Source organism: Acomys minous, assembly GCF_964271855.1.
Source record: "Acomys minous genome assembly, chromosome: 2".
In the NCBI taxonomy this organism is placed as follows: domain Eukaryota; kingdom Metazoa; phylum Chordata; class Mammalia; order Rodentia; family Muridae; genus Acomys; species Acomys minous.
The window spans coordinates 56526588-56549703 of NC_140484.1; the positions used below are offsets into that span (position 1 = coordinate 56526588).

Below are 23116 nucleotides of genomic sequence, written 5' to 3' on the forward strand. Positions count from 1 at the left end.
ACATTTGTTTATAAGATTAGTTTTTTATTTTAATTTTTTTCTTTTTGACATATATTTATATTGTTACACATATATACAATAAACTACCTACAGCAAGAAGAACCATGAAACCATGAACCATCATATAAATGTTACATTCATAGTGTTTTTGGCTATTTGTATTTGGCAACCTTGAAGAGAACATCTTTCCTGTCTTGGTGAGTCTAAAATTCTGAATGCAAATCAATATCTATCATATCCCATGTTTATTGATTTAAAGCATCTATCTAGACCTAGAAACATCTTAACTCCAAAACAACTAAGCTTAATTGTGAAACTAAATGATCTGGTCTTAGCTTAAAGATTCTTTAACAACAAGACAGGTTAACTCCTTGCAACACCCATCCTACTTCAAAGGAGATTATGAGCATCATCGAACCTCCTTATAGACATGGTTTCAAATGTGGCAAAGCAGCCACTGGGGAAAATGTCCTCATTTCTGCTACAGACAGAATTCTGCCTAAAAATGAGTAAGGTTGGATCCAGGCAGAGCCGATGGCCAAACTCTGCCAAGACAGGGTAAGCAAGTCCTCAGTAGTTCCTGGCTCACAAATAAGTCTGTCAGATATAATGGGCCAGAAGGCTGAAGATGATGCTCCAACATTATAGAGAGATTGGGTGACAGTTCAGGCATCAAACTGTCCCTGTCATTTTCTCATTGTGGAAGCTACTTACCTGTACTTCGTGTCTGCTCATATAATTGATTTTATTCCTTCTCAAGTTTCTGATGGGGTTGATGTCATGTGAAAATTTTTAAACCCCAGTGAGACCCTGTGGAATGCTTTATGATCCAGTGAGAACTGGGCAGGGTATTAAGACCAGTGAGAACATGTGGAAAACTTTAGAATCTTTTGAGAACCTGGAAAAGGACTTGGCTCAAGTGAAAATCTGTTCAACACTTTAAAACCCACTGAGAATATGGGGAAGGCCTCTGACTCCATTGGCCATCGGGCAAGGCCTTAGACTCCAGTGAAGACCTATGGAAACTTATAGACACCAGTGAGAGCCTGGGGAGGCTCCAGTTATAATCTGTGACATTCCTTAGACGCTTGTGACAACCTCAAGAAAGCCTCAGGCCTCAACGAATGTTTTCAGAAGGCCTTAGATAACAGTTAGAAAGTAGAAAAAGCCTGGAGCCCCAAAGACCATCTCCAGAATATTTTAAGTTCCAGTGTGAACCTGAGAAAGGCAAAAGGGCCTCAGTGAACATTTAAAGGAGGCATTTAGTGCCATTGAGAACCTATAGAGTATTGTAGGGTGCACTGAGAGCAGGCAAAATTCTTCAGGCCCACTGAAAACCCGGAGAGGACATGGGAAGCATCTTAGGCTCAAGTTAAACCCTGGTATTTGGATCCAGGAAGAACCTTGGCAAGGTTTTAAGACTGAGTGACAACCTGGGAAGGCTTTAAGTCCCAGTAAGAATCCATGGCATACTGTAGGTCTCAATGCACCATTGTCAAAGGCCTTAGCAGTGTAAGCCCAGAGAAATCCATAAACCAGAGTGGCAACGCATAGAAATATTTGAACTCTTGGGAGAAACTTAGGAAGCCCTAAGGCCTTGATGTGACCTCAAGGCCTTTGATTGTACTGAGAACCTGTAGAAGGCCTTAAGTCCCAATGAGACCCTGCAGAACGTTTTAGGCCACAATGTGAATATAGGGATGGCCTTTGGAAGTAGTCAAAACCTATGGAAGGCTTTGTGGAACTTGTGAGAACTCGGGAAAAAATTTCAGGCTTCAGTGAGACCATGTGTAATGCCTTAGGCTCCAGTGAGAGTGGATGACCCAGTGAGAACATAGAGAAAGCCTTAGAGACCAGTGACTACCTGGGGAAGGCCATCAGCCCCAGTGAGATTCTCAGGAAGGCTTTCCATACCAGTAAGAATCTGGAAAGACCTAAGATCAGAGTGAAGGCCTTAGGAACAGATGATAACCTGGGAAAGGCCTGAGGCCCTAGTAACATCCTGGGCAAGCTTTAAGACCCAGTGGGAACACATGGGACACTTGAGGCCCCATTGAGATTCTGAGGAAGGCCTTAAGCTCTAGAGTGGACTGTTAGAAAGTTTTAGGATATTGGGGGAGAATCTCTAGTAGGCCTAAGACCCCACTAAGACTATTGGGGGAGAATCTCTGGTAGGCCTAAGGCCCCCAATAAGACAGGCGTGGGCCTTAGATCCAAGTGAGAACACAGAGAAGGCCTTCAGTCACAGAACTTGTCAAGGATTAAGGCCCAGGAAGAAACTGGGGAAGGCCTTAGGATCCAGTAAGAACTTGGGCAAAGTTTTAAGACCCAAACACAATGTGGGCAATGCCTTAGACTCCTTTGCACACCTGCGATACCTTAGGTTCCAGTGAGAAGGCCAGGAAGGCTTTAGACACCAGTGAGAATCTGGGAAGCTCTTTGTTTGCAGTGACAGCCAGGAAAGGCTTTGACTCAAGTTATAGCATGGGGAAGCCCTTGGGCCCCAGTGAGAGCCAGTGGAAAGCCTTAGGCTTCACTGAGACCTTGGTAAAGGCAGGGGTTACAGTAGAACCTGGAGAAAAGCTCAAGTTCCAGTGAGACTCTGTTGAAGGTTCTAGGCTCCAGTAAGTAACTTGAGAAGAAGGAAATCCTGAGGAGATGCTGTAGGAGGACTTACTTTCCAGTGGAGAGCCTGGAGAAGGCCTTCAGCCACATTGGAATGTAAAGGATGCTTTAGGTCACATTGAAAACAAGGAGAAACCCTTTAGATACAGTGATAGGCTACTGATGGCTTTACAGAAACTGAGTGGACTTGGGCATCTTCTGGGGCCACAGTGAATCTTGGGTCATGCCTGCAGCTACAGTGAGAACCTGGCCAAGGCTTAAAGACCCAGCAACAAACTTGGAAGATCTTTGGCCCCACTGAGTACCTGGTAAAGGCCTTAGACACAAATAAGTATCTGTGAAGGTCATAGGTTCTAATGACAACATTGGAAGACATTATGCCCCAGTGATAACTTGGGAAAGGCCTTAGACCTTAGTGAGAACCTGGGAAGGCCTATACCTCAATGTCTTTGGGGGAAACTATTAAGTCTCAGTTAGAAACTGGGAAAGGCTTTAAGCTTATGTGAAAACCAATAGAAGTTTTTATGCTCCAGTGAGAACCTTAGGAAATTCTAAGGGTTTATGAGACTTTGGAGAAGATCTTAGAATAGAGTAGAGCCTGGGCAAGGCCTTTATACTGAGTGAGTACCAGGAGAATGTTTTAGGTAACAGTGAGAACACACAGAAAGCCTTCAGACCCAGTAGGAAATGGTCTCAGGCCTTGTAGACCCTGTGAAAAGTTGCGAAAGTTTCTATTCCCCAGTGAATCCTTGGATAATGCCTTAGGCTTAGCTGAGAACCTCAGCAAGACCTTAAGACCCATTGAGAATATGATATAAATAAGTCCTTAGTCCAAAGTTTCAATGTGGCAAGCCCTTAGGCCCCAGTGAGTACATGCATAGGGTTTTAGGCCCTAATGAGAACATGAGAAATACCCAAGGCCTCAATGACACTATGGAGAAGTGCTTAGGTCCTGTTGAGAACACTGAGAAGGCCTCAACCCCCAGTGAGAATGTGGTGAAAGTTTAAGGCCAGAGTGAGAACATGAGGAAGACCTTCAGACCCAGAGAAAACTTTTTATATGTCTGATAGAACCTGTATGAACTTAGGAAAATTTTAGTCACCCTGTAACCCTGGGTAATGTCTTAGGCTCCAGTGAGAATCAGGCAAGGGTTTTTAACACCAGTGAAAATATGGTGAAATGCCTCCGGTCCCAGTGACAATCTTGGAATTACGTAGGCTCCAGTGGGTACTGTAGAAGGCTTTAGGTCCCTGTGAGAATCTGGGGCCCCAGAAGCAACCTGAGAAGACCTTAGGCTCTAGTAATTGCCTTTGAAAGGCCTTAGGTCCCAGTGAGACCCTGTAGAATGCCTTAGTCCACAAGGAGAATTTGGGAAAGGCCTTAAAGTACAGTTACAACATGCAGAAGGCCTTAAATTCCATTGACAACATGTAGGATACTTGGGACCACTGTGGGAATGTGGAAATGGTCTTTAGACATAGTGTGAGAAGGCCTAATATAACCTGTAAACACTTATGAAATTTTTTTAGGTATCTTGAGAGCCAGGGTAATTCCTTAGGCTTCAGTGAGGACCTGAGGAAGGCATATGTACCCATGAGAATATGGGAAGGCCTTAGGCCCCAGTGAAAACCTGGGAAGGCCTTAAACCCCAATGATACATGGAGAAGTACCTCAGTTCCCAGTAAAAACTTTGGGGAGGCTTTAGGCCCTTGAGAAAACCTGTATAAAGGTTTAGGCTCTAGTGAGAACTTAGACAAGGCATAAGACTTTCAGAATTGCTTAGATCTCAGTCAGACTCTGGAAAAGGCCTGTAGGGCCATTGAGCACCTGTGAAGTATTTTAGGCTCTAGTGAGAACATGGGGAATGAGTAAGGCTTTGAAGACACACTGGGAGGCCTTAAATCACAATGAAAACACAAAGAAGGCTTTAAGCCACAGGGAAAACATGGTGAAGGCCTTATACACAGGTGACAACCTAGGAAAGCCTTAGGCCTCAATAAGAACCTGTAAAAGGACTTCAACAAATTTGAGAAGCTGGGAAGTCTTTAGGCCCCAGTGACAACCTGTGAAGGCTTTAGTATCCAGTGATAACCTCACAAAGGCCTTATGTCACAGTGAGAAGATTTAAGACTCAGTGAGAACATGAGAAAGACCTTAGGCCACATTTAGACCCTAAGTAATGCCATAGACCTCACTGAGAATCTGTAGGTTTTAAAACTCAGTGAGAATCCAGGGAAGACCTCAGATCTCAATGAAAATTCAGGGAAGGCCTTATTTTATAGTGAAGAACTGGAGAAGAATTTACCCTCCAGTGAAAACTTGTAGAAGGTTTTGTGCTCCAGTGAGATCCAAAATAATTCATTCAGTTCCAATGAGAACATGGAGAAGGCCTTAGACAGTCATGAGCAACTAGGGAAGTCCTTAGGCCCCAGTGAGAACCTGTAGAAGGTTTTAACCCCAGAGATAATACATCAAAGGTCTTAGGGATCAATGAATCTCTGGAGAAGGCCATAGATCCCTGTGAGAACCTGGAAAAGGCCTTAAGCCCCACTGAGCAACCTTCTATAGAGAAGGCTTTAGGCTACAATGAGAACATTGGAAAGGCCTTCAAAAGCGGTGAAAAAGTATGTAAGGCCTTATAGAACCTTGGGGGAGATTTTTAGGTCTCAGTGAGACTCTGGGTAAAAGCCTTAACCTACAGTGAGAACCTGGACAAGATGTTAAGACCCACTGAGAACAAACATATAGTCTTAGACCCTACTGACAACCTGAAAAGGCCTTGGACCCTACTGAGAAGCTGTAGAAAAATTTTTAGGTCCAAGTGAGAAAAGATTCAGGCTGCATTGAGAATTTAGGGAAAGCTTTGGAGCACAGCGTGGACCTGAGAATGCCTTTAAGCCCCAGTCAGAATGTGTAGAAAGTTTAATGTTCCAGATAATCTTGGAAAGGCTAAGGCTTCAATGAAAGTTTGAAGAAGGCCTTAAATCCCACAGAGGACCTGAAGAAGGCCTTAAGCCCCAGTGAAAACTTGTATAATGTTTTAGGCACCAGTGAGAACATGGGAAAAGCCTTTAGACACAGTGAAAACCTGTTGAAGGCATTAAAGAACCTATGAGAACTTGGGAGATTTTTTTTTTTAAGGCTCAGTGGTGTCCTGGGAAATGCCTTAGGCTCCATTGGGAACTTGGACAAGGCAATAAGATATGGTAAGGCCTTAGATCATTATTACAACCTGGAAAGTACTTAGGCCCCATTAAAGACCTATGGAAAATTTTAAGCAGCAGTGAGAACACGGGGAAGGTGATCAGACCCAGTGGAACTGTCAAAGGTCTTATAGAACATGTGAGAACTTTGGAACAATTTTAGGCACCAGTGAAATCCTAGATAATACTTTAGGTTCCAGAGAGAACCTGGACGGGACTGTAAGACCATTAGGAACACGAGAAGGGTTTTAGACCCCATGAACATGAGAAGTTTATAGGCACCAGTGACTACCTGTAAAAGGTTTAGGCCCAAGTGAGAACCCGAGCAAGGACTTGCACCTTGTTTTACCTGAGATATCCCTAGAAGTTGGATATTTACTTCCTGAAGAGGCCAGTATGGATGCCAAGATTTTGGTAAAATTATTGTTACATCTGTTTCTGTGTCTACTAAATCTTCAATTCCAATGCCATTTATTTTTATTTTTAGCTTAAGTCTTTGATCATTTATAGCAGCTTGCCAAAATATTTGCTTTGTGGTCTTTCTTGAATTTTTGTTTTATTTATTGAAGCTTTAAAAAAAAAAACATCCAGAGCAGTGGTGTTTTTAACAACAAGCATTACATCTTTTAGTTGCTCTATACATAAGTTTCTCCTATGCTTATAGGGAACAATTGAATAGAATTTGATGCCAGGGCCTGCTGGAGGCCTCCTTGGGCTTTCCCAACAGCAAAAGATTAACTTGCCTATTCCTTGTTGATCTGTATTCATTAATACAATGCTGCCTTTGCCATATCTTCTGCATACTCCAGAAGATTGGGGCCTTCTTTCTGGATTATCACTAGAAAACACATTGTTACTAGGATGCCTTGCCTATAATCCTTATTCAAATGGCCTTGTTTACCACAATTAAAACATCGGCCATTTTGATTTTTCCTATGACTTTTAGAAATTACTTCTATCAAATTAGCATCATAAACATGAGATCCAACATCGGCCATATCTTTAATCCATTCCTTTATTAGTGCTGATCTTGCCTTATTAGGTCTAATCACTCTTTCGTATTCTGAATTAGCATTTTCAAAAGACAAAGGTTCGACCAGTTTTTTTCTGACTTCTGAATCTGATACTATTCTATTTACAGCTGAAGTCAGTCTTTGCAAAAACTCAAGGAAGGCTTCTGTTGGGCCCTGAATAATTTTAGTAAATTACTCAGACCTCTTTCTTGATTCATCAACCTTATGCCAAGCATTTAAAGCTACTAGATGACATAGTGCCAAGATATGATCATCAAATTCAAACTGCCTTTGTAAATCAGCATATTGACCTTCACCTAGTAGCTGATCCTGGAAATATCAGTACCTCTGGCCTGATTTAGTTGTTGTATGGCCTTTGCTTCCTCTTTCCACTATGATTGCCATTGTAACTGAGGACCAGGTTCTAACATTGCTGTTGCCAAATCTTTCCAGTCTCGGAGAATAATCCTCTTATAAGCTGCCCATGAATTTAGAATCTGCTTCACATAGGATGAATGCACACCATAGGAGAAGATTGCTTCCTTAAATTTCCTCAAATCTAATACGTCTATAGGACCCCATTCAGTTTCATTATAACCTTGGAGGTGCCTATCATCTCCTGGTATGTCTTGTATAGTAACTGGATAAACTAAGGTTGGTTTTCTAACAACTTTGGGTTTCCCTCTTTCAGTTTCATTATGAGGGGGCAAGGTAGCCTCTTGTCGAAAATGCTCTGTGTCTGAGAATGTTCTTTATTCTCATTTATAGGTCTTTCTAAGGCTTGTCTAAATTCCTCCATCTGTGTCTGAGTATTTTTCTCATTTTTATTTTTAAGTCTTTCTAATTTTCCTTCTAAGGATTGAATCTTATCAATACACCTTTTCTTTGAGCAAGTACCGAGAGCCATTATGGCTATTAAGAATAAAGTACAAAATACCAAGATGATAATAATCATAATTACTATTGGGACAATTTAAGCTAAGGCTTTTTTTTTCTTTCTTTTTTGGTCTTTTGAGACAGAGTTTCTCTGTGTAGCCTTGGCTGTCCTGAACTAGCTTTGTGGATAAACTAAGGCTTTTTGCTTTTCATTTTTCACCTTCTTTTTTCAAGCTATCTGGAGTAGCACTAAACAGGGTTCTAAAGCCTTCTATTACTGTACATCTTTAACTCTGTCCTTGAGTACATCCCAGATGACTTACCAAATCTGATGGCTTCTCAGTTTGTCTGCAGCTGGAGTGAGCTCTCTGTCTGTGGGATCATGCCACTTGTTAGAACACCAAAATGCTGTTTTCCAAAACAAAACCTCAACTGTTTGATTTTTCCAATGAGTACTCAGGAGCCAGATGATGGGGTGAAAACCTGCTAGCTCAGAGAGGTAGAGAAAGCACCCAGTTGTTCTTCTTACTCAGCTCACGTCCCCAAGGAAAAAGTCAAAAACCAAAAGCTAAAAATCTAAAGCTTGCTAACTCAGCGGACAGCCAAGGAGAAAAAGCCAGAAGCTAAAACCCAAAACGTTCCTTCTTCTTTTCCATTCTGTCCTAAATACTCTTCTCTCAGAGTCTGTCTTTCTACTTAATCCTTGTCAGCTGATTCATGATGGGATCAAATATCCTGCAACACTTAATACTTAAAGCTCCAGTGGGATCATGAAGAAGAGTTTAGGAAATGGTGAGAACCTGGGGAAGGCCTAAGGCCTCAATGGGACTTTGGAGAAGGCCTTTAGCTCCAGGGAGATGCCGTAGAAAGTTGTAGGCCACAGTGAGAACCTGAGGAAAGTCTTCAGACCTAGTGATGCCCTTTGGAAGGCCTTATAGACCATGTGGGGAAATTTTTAGGGCCAAATGATACCCTAGGTAATGCCTTAGGCACCACTGGAAATCTTTAGACAGACTGGGACTGCCAGCCAGCCACTGGGAAGGCTTTAGACAGACTGAGAACATGGGAAAGGCCGTAAAGCCCAGTGAGAACCTAGAAAGTCCTTAGAACCAAGTGAGAACCTATAGAGGCCTTTAGGCCCAGTGAGGATGTAGAGAAAGCCTTAGGTTTCAGTGCTAACCTGCAGAAAGCTTTAAGCCACATTGAGAACTTAATGAAGGGGTTTTTTCCCTCTTGTGAGAAAATGGTAATACTGTGTGCCCCAGTGAGAACCTAGGAAGAAGACCTTAGGCCTTGAGGAAGGTCTTGGGGAAGGCCTTAGATCACAGTGAGTAACTGGAGAAGGCTTTAAGCTCCAGTAAGAGAATCTGTAGAAAGTTTAAGACTTAGGTGAGACTGTGCTAAAGGCCCAAGGACTCAATGATTCTTTGGATAAGGCCTAAAACTGCCCTGAGAACCTAGAGAAGGCCTTATGCCCCTGTGAGAAGTTGTAGAAAGTTCAAGGCCATTTTGAAAACATAGGGAAGGCCTTCAGACAGACCCAGATAAAAACCTTTTGAAGGGCTTATAGAATCTGTGAGAACTTGGGCCCAAGTTAAACCCTGGTTAATGCTTTAGGCTCCAGTAAGAACCTGGGCAAGGTTGTAAGACTTAAAACATGGGAAGAGAATTATAACTAAACATGCGGAAGGCCTTAGACAGCAGTGAGAGTTTGGGAAGGCCTTAGTCCTCAGTGACAATCTTGGAAGGTCTTAAGCCCCACTAAGAACCTATAGAGTGTTTTAGTCTCCAGTGAGAATATGGGACAGATTTAAGACTGCAGTGAGACTTTGGAGATGTCCTTAGATCCCATGAGAACCTGGAGAAGACCTTTAGCCCAGTGAGAACATCCAGAAAGCTTAAGCCACAGTGAGGACATGGGAAAGGTCTCCAGACCCAGTGAAAACATATCAAAGAATGTATAGACTCACTGTGGACTTAGAAATTGTTTTATGTCTCTGTGAGACTCTGGGAAATACCTTAAGACTCAGTGAGAACATGGGGAAGGCCCTCAGGTGAAGAAAAAATCTGTCCAAGGCAAATACACCTTGTGTGAACTTAGGAAAGATTTTAGGCAACAGTGAACCCTGCATAAGGCCTTTGGCTACAGTGAGATCAGGGTCAAGGCTTTAATACCCAAGGAAAACATGGAAGTCTTAAGACTCCAGTGACACCTTGGGAAGGCCTTAATTCTGAGTAAGAACCTGGGGATGCTTTATAGCCCAGTAATAATATGGGAAAGACTTTAGGCACCATTGAGACCCTGAGTGAGTTAAGCCCCAGTAATAATCTGTAGACATTTTTAGGCCACAGTGAGAATATGGGGAAAGTCGTCAGACATAATGAGACACTTTGGAAGGCCTTATAGACCCCAGTGAGATCCAGTGTAATATGCTAGGCTTCAGTGAGAACCTGGGGAGGTTTTAAGAACCAATGAGAACATGGGAAAGGCTTTAGAAACCAATGACAGCATGAGAAGTTCATAGAAGCCAGTGAGACCCTGGAGAAGGTTTTGGGCTCCAGTAAGGATGCCTTAGCGTGAAATGAGATTGTGGGAAAAGTCTTAGATCTCAGTGAAAAACTCAAGACAGCTTTAAGCCCTATGAATCTCTGTTGAAGGATTTTGACTTCTGTGAGAACCTTGTAACACCTTAGACCTTACTGACATCCTGAGTTACACCTTAAATTCCAGTGATAATATGGAAGACCTTTAAGATCCAGTGAGACCATGGAGAAGGCTTTAGCACCCAGGAACAACTCGAGAAGACTTTAGCCCCAGTGAGAACCTGTAGAAAATTTTAGGTCCCAAGAGAGAACCTGGAAAGACTTGAGGGCTCAATGAGATTTTGGGGAGCCAAACATTAAACTGAGAGCATGTAGAAGACCTTACACTCCTGTGAGAACCTCATAAAGGTTGTAGACTCCCATGAGAATGTGAGGAAGGCCTAAGACCTCAATGATTCTTTGGAGAAGGTCTTAGATTGCAGTGAGAATCTGAAAAAGATGTTAATTCAGAGTCAGAAACTTTAGAAAGTTTAAGGCCACATTGAAAAAACTATGTGGAAGGCCTTTAGAATCAGAGAAATCCTATTGAAGGTCTTATAAAAATCTGTGAAAACTTGGGGAAATTTTTAGGCCCAAGTGGTAGCCTGAGTAATGCCTTAAGCTCCAGTGAGAACCAGGGGAGACTTTTAGACCCAGTGATAACACAGGGAAATGATTAGATCACAGTGACAACATGGAAAGGCCTTAGGCTCTAATGAGAACTTGTAGTAAGGCCTTAGACATTGGTGAGAATTTGGGAAGGCCTTAGGCCCCAGTGACGATCTAGAAAGGCCTTGAGCCCCACTGAAAACTTGTAAAATATTTTAGCCTCCAGTGAGAACATGGGAAAGACCTTAGGTTCCATTGAGACCCTAAAGAATGCCTTACTATCCCATGAGAACCTGGGCAATGTTTTTCAACCCAGTGAGAGCATGGAGAAGGCCTTATGTAGCAGTTAAATACTAGTAAGGCCTTAGGCCTCAGAAAGAACCTGTAGCAGGTTTTAGGCATCAGTAAATATCCGGAGAAGAAATGAAGCCTCAATGGGTCTTTGGAGAAGGCTTTAGATCCAGTGAGAACTTGTAGAAGATCTTATGCCACAGTCAGAAGATGGGGAAGGTCTTCAGACCCAGTGATAACATGTCAAACACTTTAAACACCCTGTGAGACCTAGAAAAAACTTTTAGGCCCTCATGAGACAGGTGGTAATGTCTTTATCTCCAGTGAGAAAACTGGAAAAGCCTTAGACCTATGTGACAACCTGGGAAGGCCTTGGGTCTCAGTGAGAACCTACAAGAGGCCTTAGACACCAATGAGAAACAAGATGACCCCATACCATAGTGACAACCTGGGAGGGCCATAGGCCCCACTAATAACCTAGAGAAAGCCTTAGACCCCAATGAGAACCTAGAGAAAGATCTAAGACCCAGTGAGAACATGAAAAAGAGTTAGGCTCCCTTGAGACTCCAAGGGACGTCTTCAATTATAGTGAAAACCTGTAGAAAGCTTTGGGCCATAGTAAGAACCACAAGGAAGGCTTACAGACCCACTGAGAGCCTGTTGAAGGCTTATAAATCTTGAAAGAACATGGGGAAAATTTTAAGCCCCATTGAGGCACTTAGTAATGCCTTTGTCTCTGGTGAGAACCTATTCAATCCTTTACAATCCCATGCCTTAAGCACCAGTGAGAACCTGTAGAACATTTTAGTCCACAATGAGAAAATGGGAAATTCTTCCAATGTAGGGAAAACCTGTCGAAGTTCTTCTAAACCCTGCAATAACATGGGGAAATTTGTATCCTATACTGAGAGTCTGTGTAATGCCTCACAGAAAAACCTGGGGAAGCCTTTAAGAAATAGTGACAACTTGGGGACACAGTTACAACTTGGGAAGATCTTATGCCACAGTGAGAACCTGTAGATTGTTTCAAGCTCCAGAGACAACCTGTGGAAGGCCCAAGACCTCGGTAAGACTTTGTAGAAGGCCTTTTATCCTAGTGAGAACCTGGAGAAAGCCCTAAGCCTCAGTGAGAACCTGTAGATTTTAGGCTACAGTGAGAACATAAGGAAGGCCTTCAGAACCAGTGAAAATGTGTCAAAGGTCTTATAGAACCTATGGGAATGTAGGAAAAATTTAGGCCCCTGTGAGAACCTGGGTATTACATTAGGCTCCATTGAGAGCCTGGACTAAGCACTGGGCCCCATTAGAACATGGGGAAGAACTTAACCCCAATAACAACCTGGCAAGGTCTTAGGCCCTCATAGAACCTGCCTCAGACACAAGTAAGAATCTGAAAAAGCCTCAAGCCCCCAGTGACACCTGAGAAGGCCTTAGCCCAAGTGAGAACCTGTAAAACTTTAAAACTCACTGACAACATGGGAAAGACATTGGGCCCCACTGAGACCCTGAGGGATGTCTTAAGCTCTTTTGAGAATCTGTAGGATGTTTTAGGCCACAGTACGAACCTGGAGAAGACCTTAAGTACCAGTGAGAATGTGTAGAAAGTTTTACTCCACAGCGAAAACTTGAGGAAGGAATTCAGGCCCAAAGAAAACTTTCAAAGGACTTATAGAACCTGTGGGAGGTTGGAAAAGTTTTTAAGGCACCAGTGAGACCCGTAGTAATGCCTTAGGCTCCAGTGAGAATGTGGGCAAATCCTTAAGACCCAGTAAGAATCTTAGAAGGCCTTAGGTGCCAATGATAACCTGCAGAACGCTATAAACACTGGCGAGAATCTGGAAAAGCTCTTAGCTCCATTGAGATCCTGAAGAATGGTTGAAGGCCCAATGAGAACCTTGGCAACATCTTAAGCCCCGGTGAAGACCTGGGGAAGGTCTTAGACCCCAGTGAGAGCCTGTAGTAGGTTTTAGGCTCCAGTAAGAACCTGAAAAAGACCTTAAGTCCCAGTGAGAACCTATAGGTTTTAGTATCCAGTAACAATGTAGAGCAGGTTTAAGGCCTCAATGATACTTTGGAGAAAGCCTTAGGTCCACTGAGAATCTAGAGAAGGCCTTAAGTCCCAGGAACAATCTGTAGAAGGTTTTGGACCACAGAGAGAGCATGTGGAAGGTCTTCAGGCCCAGTAAAATCTTGCAAGGACTAATATGTCCTGTGAGAACTTGGAAAAATTTTGGACCCATTGAGACCCTGGGTAATACCTTAGGCTCCAATTAGAATCTGAGCAAGGCTTTAAGCCATGTTCAGAAAATGGGGAAGGCCTTAAACCTTTGGAACTTTGGAAGTCCTTAGGCCCCAGTGAGAACCTGCAGGAGGTTTTAGACCCCAGTGAGACTGTGGAGAAGGCGTTATTCCTCAATGAGACTTTGACCAAGGCTTTAGGTTGCAATGAGAAGCTGGGGGAAGCCTAGGGAATCAATGAAACTTTGGAGAAACCTTAGATCCTGGTAAGAATCTGGAAAAGGCCTCACACCACTGTGAGAACCTGCAAAAGGTTTTGGGCTGCAGTGAGAATAGGGGAGAGGTGTTCAGACCTAGTGAAAACATGTTTGAAGGCCTTATAAAATCTGTAAGAACTTGAGAAAAATTTAGGCCCCACACAGATAATACTAGATAATACCTTAGGCTCCTGTGTGAGCCTGGGCAAGGCTTTAAGATCCATTGATAACATGGAGAAAGGCTTGGGCAAAATGGTGATCTTGGAAGACCTTTGGCCCTAGTGATAGCCTGCAGGAGGCTCTACACAACAGTGACAATCTGGGAAGGTCTCTGGTCCCATTGGTGACCTGCAGAAGCTTTGAGACCAAGACCATGGGAAGGGTGTGACATCCCACTGAGATCCTAAACAATACCTTAGGCTCCAATGAGAACCGAGGCAAAGACATGGGCAAAGCCTCAGACCCTAGTTATAACCTGGGAAGGCCTTGAGGCCCAGTGAGAACCTGTAGAAGGTTGTAGGCTCCAGAGAATACCTGGGGAAGGCCTAAGGCCTAAGTGAGGCATTGGGAAAGGCATAGATACCTGTGAGAACCTGGAGAAGATTTTATGCCACAGTGGGAATACGGGGAATGTCTTCAGACCCAGTATGTGTTAGTCAGTTTACTGGTGCTGTGAAGAGACACCTTGACCATGCCAACTCTTATAAAACAAAACATTTAACTGGATTTCTTATAGTTTCAGAGATCTATCCCATTTTCCTCACCGTGGGGAGCATGGTGGTGCATGAGTGGAAATGGTAGTTAAGCGTTCTGTTAGGACCCATGGACAGAAGGAAGAGAGAGCCTGGCTTGGGCTTTTGAAAATCTCAAAGCCCACCCTCAGTGACACACCCTCCACCACTACACACCTCCACAACTAGACTAACAAGGCCACATCCCCTTAATCCTTTCAAATAGTGCCACTCCTTGGTGACTATGCATTCAAATATATGAGCCTAAGGGGGCTATTCTTATTCAAACCACCACACAGTGCAAACCAGTTAAAGACTTTAAAGACCCTATAAGAACTAGGGAAATTGTTTTAGGCTCAGTGAGACCCTGGGTAACGCCTTAGGTGCCAGTGAGAGCATGAGCAAGGCTTTAAAAATCTGTGAGATTCTGGAGAAATTCTCAGCCCCCTTTTGAGAGTTGGAGGACTCTGTTAGACCCTAAGAGAGGCCTGGGTGGGTCCCAGAGAACCACTGGGACAACCTTAACCCACAGAAAGGCCTTAAGGAAAACCTTTTACCTCAGTGAGACCCTGGTAAAGTCCTTGGGCCCTAGAGAGACTCTGGAGATAAGAGATCCTGGAAAAGGTCTTATGTTCCAGAAAGAGCCTAATGAATATCTTAGGTCTCTAAGAGACTATAGAAAGATCTTGAGTTCAGTGAGACCCTCGGAATCTCTTAACATCAAATCAGACCACAAATAAGACCTTAGGTTCCAATGAGATCCTAGGGAAAGTATAAGGCCAGTTTAGGTCATGGAGACAGCCTCACACCCCACTGAAGACCTATGATCACAGTGAGAATCCGAGGAAGATCTCAGGCCCCAGCCAGTCCTTAAGGCCTCAAGGCCCAGTGATAACCTGGGGAAGACCTTCAAACTCAGTAATAAACTAATGAAAGCATTAGGACCCAGTGAGCTCCTGGGGAAAGCCTTAATAAGACCCAGTGAGAACCTGGGAAGGCATTAAGAGTCAGTGAGGTCCTTGCGTGGAAGAAGTAGACTAAAGACACACACACCCCCAGGAAGCCCATGCCCTCTGTATAGTTCCCCTAGCAGCCTTGGCCCACCTGGCTCTCTGCTCATGTCAAGAAGAATCTCTTCTATCCTGTCCTTGCACCTTAAGGCAGGAAAATCCCCTCCCACGGAATAGCAAAGTTGAGTATTGTGTATTGTGGTTTTTGTTGGTTTTATTTTGTTCTGAAATTAAAAGTATGCAAAATAAAGAAGATGCAGTTTTATTTAAAAAAAAAAAGAGTCAGTGAGGTCATCTGGATAGGGCTTCAGACCAGCGAGAACCTGTGAAAAGTCTTAGGCCCTAATGAAAACCTTGGAAAACCTTAGGCCCCAGTGAGAGCCTAATAAAGGCTTTCAGCTCCCAGTGAGAACCTGAGTAAAGCCTGCTACCCCAGTAAACACCAGGAGAGACCTTAGGTCCCAGTCAGAACCTGAGAACACCTTGGGCCCAGTGAGAATATGGGAAAGGCCTTAGGCGCAATGATACCTGGTGAAGACCTTAGTTCTCAGTATTAGTTTGGATAAGTTCTGGGTCTCTATGAGGGTAGCACTTTTGCCACAGAGACTCTAGGGAACCTTTGGACTTCATGAGACCCTGCTAAGATACTGGGCTCTGTTTAGCCTTTGGTGATAACCTTTGGCCATAGTGAAACCCCGAGGCATAGTGAAACCCCTTAGAGCACAGTGAGGCTCTAAGAAAAAGCCATTGGCTTCAGTAAGTTCCTGGGGAAAATCTTAGGCCTGGGTCTGATGAGTCTCTGTGAAAGGCCCTAGGTTTTTTTTTAAGGGTGTCAAGAAGTCCTTAGGCTCCTATTCGGTCACTGGAAAGATTGTAGGCCCTCTGGTAAGGCCATCTGTAGGTTTTAGGCCTAAGTGAGACATCTGGGCTTAACCAGATGGTTCAGACTGTAGCAGTGTGTGTTATTAAGCCTCATGACCCTAAGACTCACTTTGTGGAAAGAGGGACTTGTGCCCTATGGATTGTCATTTGACTTTTGCACTTAGAAGTAAACAAACAAACTGATTAATTAATTAAAATATAGACATAAAAGAAGATCTGAGACTTCAGGCAAATCTGTGAGCTTTCCTGAAGCCATGGGGACCTCAGGCTGGGAAGTCTAGTGAGATGCTGGTGAAAGCTTGAAGCTCAAAGATACTCTAGAAAAAGCCTTCTCCCCTGATGACACTTGCGTGGTGTTGGAATACCGCTGAGGCCCTAGAAAATTCTCATGCCCCCACTGTGGCTTTGGAAAAGGTTGTGAGGCTGCTGTGACCCTGATGGGGGATGGGAGCACCTCTAGGATGGTGTGGAAGGGTCTCAGACCTCAGAAGTCTTAGCAAATCCCTACTGAGATCTGGAGGAGAGCCCATATGATCCTAAGGAAGACTGGCCTTTCCTGAGACCCTAGGGAAGTCCTTAGCCTCACTCAGGTCCCAAGGCTTTAGCTCCTTTAGGGCCCTGGGAAAATCGGTGAATCAAAATATGCTAGTGAGAGTTTGGTGAGAGCCATGAACCTTGCTGAATACCTGGAGAAAGTGTGGGCTTCATTAAGAATTTGTGACCCTGGGGCAGAGTGTGATCCTCCAAAAAACCTAGAGAAGACAGGGAACTGTGGTGAGACACTTCTGGAAGCACTGCAGCTCACTGAGATCCCTGGAGGATTCTCTGTTCCTTTGAGACCTTAGGAGAAACTGTGGACCCCACAGCAACCATGGGGGGAGGTCTTGTGATCCACTGAGCCCCTGGCATAATGGCTTAAGTGTGAGGCTTACCAACAGCCTCATGTGTTTGAACACTTAGTCCCCAGCAGGTGGTGCTGTTTCTCAGAAATTGTGAAACCTTTACACATGGGGCTCGCTGATACATAAAGGGCCATAAGAGTGAGAATTAAGGTTACAGGCCAGCCCTGCTTCCTGGACAGTGCCTCTGCATGCTCCCGCTGCCACAGACTGACTAACTCCAACCACCGTGACTGCCTTTCCACAATGAACCATGAGCTGAAACAAACCTCTCCTTCCTAAAGTTGCTTCTTTGGGGAGATTCATTCACAGGGATATGAAAAGAACTAATGCAGGGGTGGGGGAAGAGTTAAGTCTTTTTAAGATCTTAGGAACTCAGAGAGACCCACTGAGGCCTTACAGAAAGCCCTAAGCTCCCTTGGGACCCTTGGGAATGCCATGACTTTGGATGAGAGCCAAGGAGGCAATGTGAGCCCCACTGAGTTCCCAAGCATTAACGTCTGGAGAAAAACCTGAGTCTCTTTAGTACCCTGGGGAAGGCTGTAAGAATTTGAAAGAGTAGTGATATGGCAGGACCATGATGCTTCTTTGGACTCCGAGGAAAGGCTCTGAGCTCCAAAAATGCCTAGAGAAGGTCTTAACCCCACTGAGGAACTGGAGCTGTCTCTGGGTGCCATTGTCTTTAAGGGTACTCTAAAACATCACAGGGGCTCTGGGGAAAACATTCGTTCTTCTGAGAGCCTGGGGAAGGCCTACAGTCACACTGAAACCCACATAGGATAGCAGAGAGGTGGCTGCTGAGCCATGTGGAGCCCCAAGGAAGGCCTTAAACCACAGAGAGACCCTGAAATAGGCTGTGGACCCTGCTACAACCATGGGGTGGGGTAAGCCTATTGCATTGTGGGTGTGTCCATGAGCTCCTCTGAGACACAAACTATGTGTGATTTCCCCCATAGAGCTCTGGAGAGGCTTGAGCCCCCATGGTGGTCCTGTGGAGGGCTTACGGTGCTGTGGGGATGCTCAAGATTGTCCCCGTGTGTCACTGAGACCCCATAAAGAGCTTCAACATCAGAAAAAAAGTGTAAAGAAGACCCTAGGTCTTTTTAAGTTCCCAAGGGGACCCAGAGGTGGCAGTGCAGGGCTGGATTTCAGAACTTGGGAGGCTGAGGCAAGAAGGCTGTGAGTTTGAGGCCAGCCTAGCTACACTGTAGGACTCTTTTCTCAAAAGAAAAAACTCTAGGGAGGTTGAAAGCCCAGTGAGACTCTCAGGAAGGCCCTCTGGCCTCTCTATGGTCCTGAGGACACCCCTTCCTACATCCCTGGTCTTCCCACCCAGATCCTGTCCCAGCTCTTCACCTGAACTCCTTTTGAGGAGCTCACATATCTTCAACTGCGATGGGTCCACTGTAGTGTCCCAGGTACCCAGAGTATGAATAGCTGTGGCACTTTCTGGGGGGCAGGGAGCAAGGAACTCGAGTCTAGTGGCTGTAAAGTCCTGCATCAGGTAGAGTTCAGCTCTTGCAGCTCCACCAAGAGTTTTTGCTGGTTGGTGGGAAACAGGAAAGTACCAAACCAGGAACAGAAGGGGTCAAGGAACCCCCACCCCCACCCCCGGCCACTCCATGTGGAGGCTAAGAAGGGTTCCCTGACTGGGGTAGAGCCTGCACTAGGAGATGGAGGCACAGCTGCCTTAGCTCTTAGCTCTGAAGTATGTACTTCTTGTGGGGAATTGCTGGCCTTCAGGTGTACTTCAGGAGGATGTGCCACAGGACTTCAAGTCAGCTGACCCCTGAGTGGGTTACAGGTTCGTGGAAGGAGAGATAAAAGAGACGGGGTCAGCAATACCTTGCTTCTTCACTTCTGTTTTCTTTCTACCTCTGTAGGTGAGCTGAGATCTCAGCTGAGCTAAGGACCTGGATTCCAATGGAAACTGTGCAACAGTCCAAGGGACAGAGATACTAGGTCCCTAACAACAGCTCCCTGGGGAATGATGTGGAAATTGCTCGGACAACGCCAAAGAAGGCCCCACTCTCTCTGGGACAATGCCCCCTGCTGAGAACTGGCTCATCAGGCCACCCAGCACCTTGTTAAGACTCTAATTACCCAACAGCTAAGTAGAGGTGTTGACGTCCAAGAAGAACTTTCTGCAGACCCAGCACCAGGAAAGTGTTTGGAAACTGCAGTCTCAGCCCCTTTGACCATCTGCCGACCTACCCCCTGGAGCCATTAATGGGCCAAACAGCAAAGTCCAGGGGGGCAAAGAGGAGGTGCTTCAGACTATAAAGCTACTGGGGACCCAGTAACCCCCAGCCCTACTTGACCAGCTACGATCAGAGGCCATCAGCAAGCAGGTATGTACTCTCGTCGCTGGGCTTGGCTCCCTAGCCAAGACTCCAGGGACTTGAGCGAGCCTCTCTCTTCCACGGACCTTTTGCTGGCCTCAACCTTGCCTATCTTCCAGATTATCTTTCCATCATGGCCGTGTGGATGCGCTTTCTGCCCCTGTTGGCCCTGCTCATCCTCTGGGAGCCCAACCCTGCCCAGGCTTTTGTCAACCAGCACCTTTGTGGTTCCCACCTGGTAGAAGCTCTCTACCTGGTGTGTGGGGAACGTGGTTTCTTCTACACACCCAAGTCCCGCCGTGGTTTGGAGGACCCACAAGGTGAGCTCTGCTCCTGAACTGTGTCCCAAGTGCTAATTACCCCGCTTTTCTTTTCACCCTCAGGATCTCATAGATTGTGTCCTGGGTGTGGAGGGTCTCAGGGTAACCGGGAAAGGGGTGTGTGTATTTCCATGGGAAGCTGGACGTATGTAAACATGGCAGCTGCCAGGAATCAATGATAATCCTGCCTTAAGGCTCCTAGGTGGCAGGAACTTGGGATGTGTACGTGGATAGGCCCCAGAACAGGCACCTATCTGTGAACCCCCCCTTGCCGCACCCACTAAAGCACTGCATCAACTGAAGGATGGGGTGGCAGGATGTGTAGGCTCTGGAACCCCGTACTCAGTGACTTGTCCCACATATATGCAGCCCCTGCCAACTATTGTTGACTTAGCAGGGGATAAGGTGAGAGAAAGCCTGGGATAGGCAGGGCGTGGCTCAGCTGTTCCTGACTGGATTGTCCCTATGTGTCTTTGCTCCTATGCTGCTGACACTCTGGCTTCCTCTGACACTGCCTGCCTGGCAGTGGGACAACTGGAGCTGGGCGGGGGTCCTGGAGCAGATGACCTTCAGGCCTTGGCCCTGGAGGTGGCCCGGCAGAAGCGCGGCATTGTGGATCAGTGCTGCACCAGCATCTGTTCCCTCTACCAGCTGGAGAACTACTGCAACTAGGCACCACCGCTACCCCCACCCCCACCCACCCTGTGCAATGAATAAAACCTTTGAAGGAGCACTTCCAGTGTGTGTGTGTGTGTGTGTGTGTGTGTGTGTGTGTGTGTGTGTGTGTGTGTGCAGGATGTGAGCGGGGCTGGCTGGGGTGGCCACAGCTTAGTCCATCTGCCTGACCATGACGGCTCCTAAAGAATCTGCCCAAGACTCCCTTTGGTGCTCTTTGCACCCCCAGCTTCCTCGTGGCTTTCTTGGTAACCCTGTGCTTGCTAGACCAAACGTGGAACATAGACAGGTCCTTCCCCAAGGTAGCCAACACCTTCAGATAGCCCATAACCCCCAACCCGAGTTGTCTTGGAGTATCATGGCCCCCCTCTGCAATTCCTGCTGCTTCTGTATGAGTGATGGCAGTTGGAAGCTAACGCTTCATTGCTCCATGGCCTTGGGCCCTCAAAAGCCCTGGAGAACTTTTATAAGAAAGAGAACCAGAATATTCCAACAAAGGCTCCCACCTAGCCTTCCTGAGTTCGATTTCCAAGGCTATTTTAGAAGGAGTCTCTGAAGGGATAGAAAGTGGGCTTGGGAACTTGAGCTGGAGGGCCATTCTCACAGTGCTTGACCCAGCTCTGGGAGGACAGAGGACAGCAGCAACCCCTTAGGCTCTCCAAGTTACCCTTAGTGCTCTGGACAGGACAGGCATCCCACATATGTGGAAAGATATACTGAGAGACTCCTACAGGCACTGGGCAGGAGCCTAAGAACCCCACTTCTCAGGCGTGGTCAGGCAATGTGGGTCACGAGAGAGCCAGATGATGCCAGATCTCCTTCCAGATAGGTAGAGTCTCTCACTAGATTCTTTGAACACAACTGTTTGGCAATCCCCCCAGAGATATCAGTGCTAAAGAAAGGTCACATAACATCTAGGTCTTTGGGGAATCTTAACATAGAGTGCATTTCTTTTCACCCACTGAGCACAGATTGGGTGCCATCTGGCCATCAGATGAGAGCTTAGGGATCTAGAAGTTGTTCCGAGTCATCTCAAGAGCTGGCTCTGACTGCCTGCCACCCAAACCAAACCAATCTGTGTCTTCCTGAAAAAAGCTTCACCCAGGGCCAGTATGACAGGCCTTTGAGCTAGACACAATCCTTCTTGCTGGTACTTGGTGTCTAGGAAGCCTCCTCCAGCAGCCCAGAGTACCCTTTCCCAGTCACCTCCTTTCTGTGACAATACCACACTCCCACTTAGAGAAATGCCACAGGCCCCTAGCAAGCCCTGCCTCTGAAAAAGGAGGCCAGAACTTAGCCGGAGGATGGATGGATGGATGGATGGATGGATGGGTGGATGGATGGATGGATAGACAGACGAACACTGAGCCAAAAAGAGGAGAGAGGGAGGAGGCTGGGATCCTTCTGTGGGAACACCCCAGCAGTCAGGTGTCATGGCCTCAGGTGGGGTGCCCTGCTGGAGGGAAGTTATGTGAGCCTCCACAGAACAAGAACAGAAGAGGGGACTGACAAGTGGACTGGTTGGGGATCTGCTGAGCCTCCAGAAAGCCACTGGCTGTGGCTGCCTGGGCCTTGGGTGGGTGGGCAGATGGGACACCCCACCATTCAAGTGCCATAAACTCTATGCAAGACATATGAGTCAGGGGCAAAGGGATCAAGAATATTTGTGTCCTTGGGCCTTGTGAGCAAGCCAAACTTTTCAGGACCTGCAGTGGACTCATGCTGTGGGTTCTGGGAGCTCAGAAGTATGGTCCAGATATCAGGATATCAAAAGATCAGAGCCTTTGACCCAGGCCTCAAAGGAGGGGCAGGTTGCCCCAGAACCCCTTAACCTTCCCAGAATGAGAGGTCCATGCCCCACAGCCTTCCTGAGGCCTCGCGCAACTCTAGTTTAGGGGCTCTCCTCCTTCACTTTTTTCACTCAGTCTCCTCTACTGGCCTGGAGGAGAGGAGTCAGAATACCTCTCAATCCCTGAGGGAGTGGGACAAGAAGCAGCCACCCCAAGTGAGCTAGTGCCCAAGGAGTAGAGGTTGAATCAGTCTTCCATCAGCACCGCCCCAAGTGCTAACCCCAGACATCCTAGCTGAGGACTTCAGATGCTTCTTTAAGGGTACAGGTCACCTCCGTAAAAATCAGTTTTAGACCTGCATGAGGAACCCCAGCTGGCCTTGCTGGGGCCCTTCTGTGTACGAGACAGCCTTGCAGCACAGGTGCTCCTTCCTGCCCTTGGAACCAGGGCCTCCCCTTGTCCATGGGGCCTGCAGAGAGAAATCATGTTTATCCAGCTATGTCTGTCACTTTGGTGTTGGAGCTTGGGCTGTGTCTTATGGGGCCCTGCTCCCTAACAAACCCCAACCCTGCTGGGACCCCTCGTCACTTCTGCTTACCATCTTGAGGGCCAGGATGTTACCAAGGATAGCCAGTACATCTGTGTTGTACTCTTGCCTGCTCTGAGAAGGTGCTTTAGCTCCATATATGCGGAGATGGAGAGACTCATACTAATACTACACACAGGCAGCCTGGAGCCTGGAGCCTGGAGCCTGGAGCCAGGGCAGCCACT

At 46.1% G+C, this 23116-nt stretch overlaps 1 protein-coding gene across 17 annotated transcripts in view; it reads left to right on the plus strand.

Moving 5' to 3' along the window:
* LOC311592215 (insulin) overlaps window positions 1-20605 on the plus strand; it is a 45407-nt gene extending 24802 nt beyond the window's left edge. For 9 of the 17 annotated variants that reach the window (XM_084772314.1, XM_084772319.1, XM_084772317.1 and 6 more), the window contains 3 exons: window positions 19102-19569; window positions 19680-19880; window positions 20407-20605. In XM_084772314.1, the coding sequence (XP_084628440.1) occupies window positions 19694-19880; window positions 20407-20552 (333 nt within the window). In that variant the 5' untranslated portion in view covers window positions 19102-19569; window positions 19680-19693 and the 3' untranslated portion in view covers window positions 20553-20605. Of the gene's footprint in view, window positions 1-2804; window positions 2934-12131; window positions 12268-19101; window positions 19570-19679; window positions 19881-20406 lie in introns of those variants that run through there. The other 8 variants (XM_084772311.1, XM_084772305.1, XM_084772318.1 and 5 more) reach the window with 2 other exon arrangements.
* The last annotated feature ends 2511 nt before the right edge of the window (window positions 20606-23116 follow it).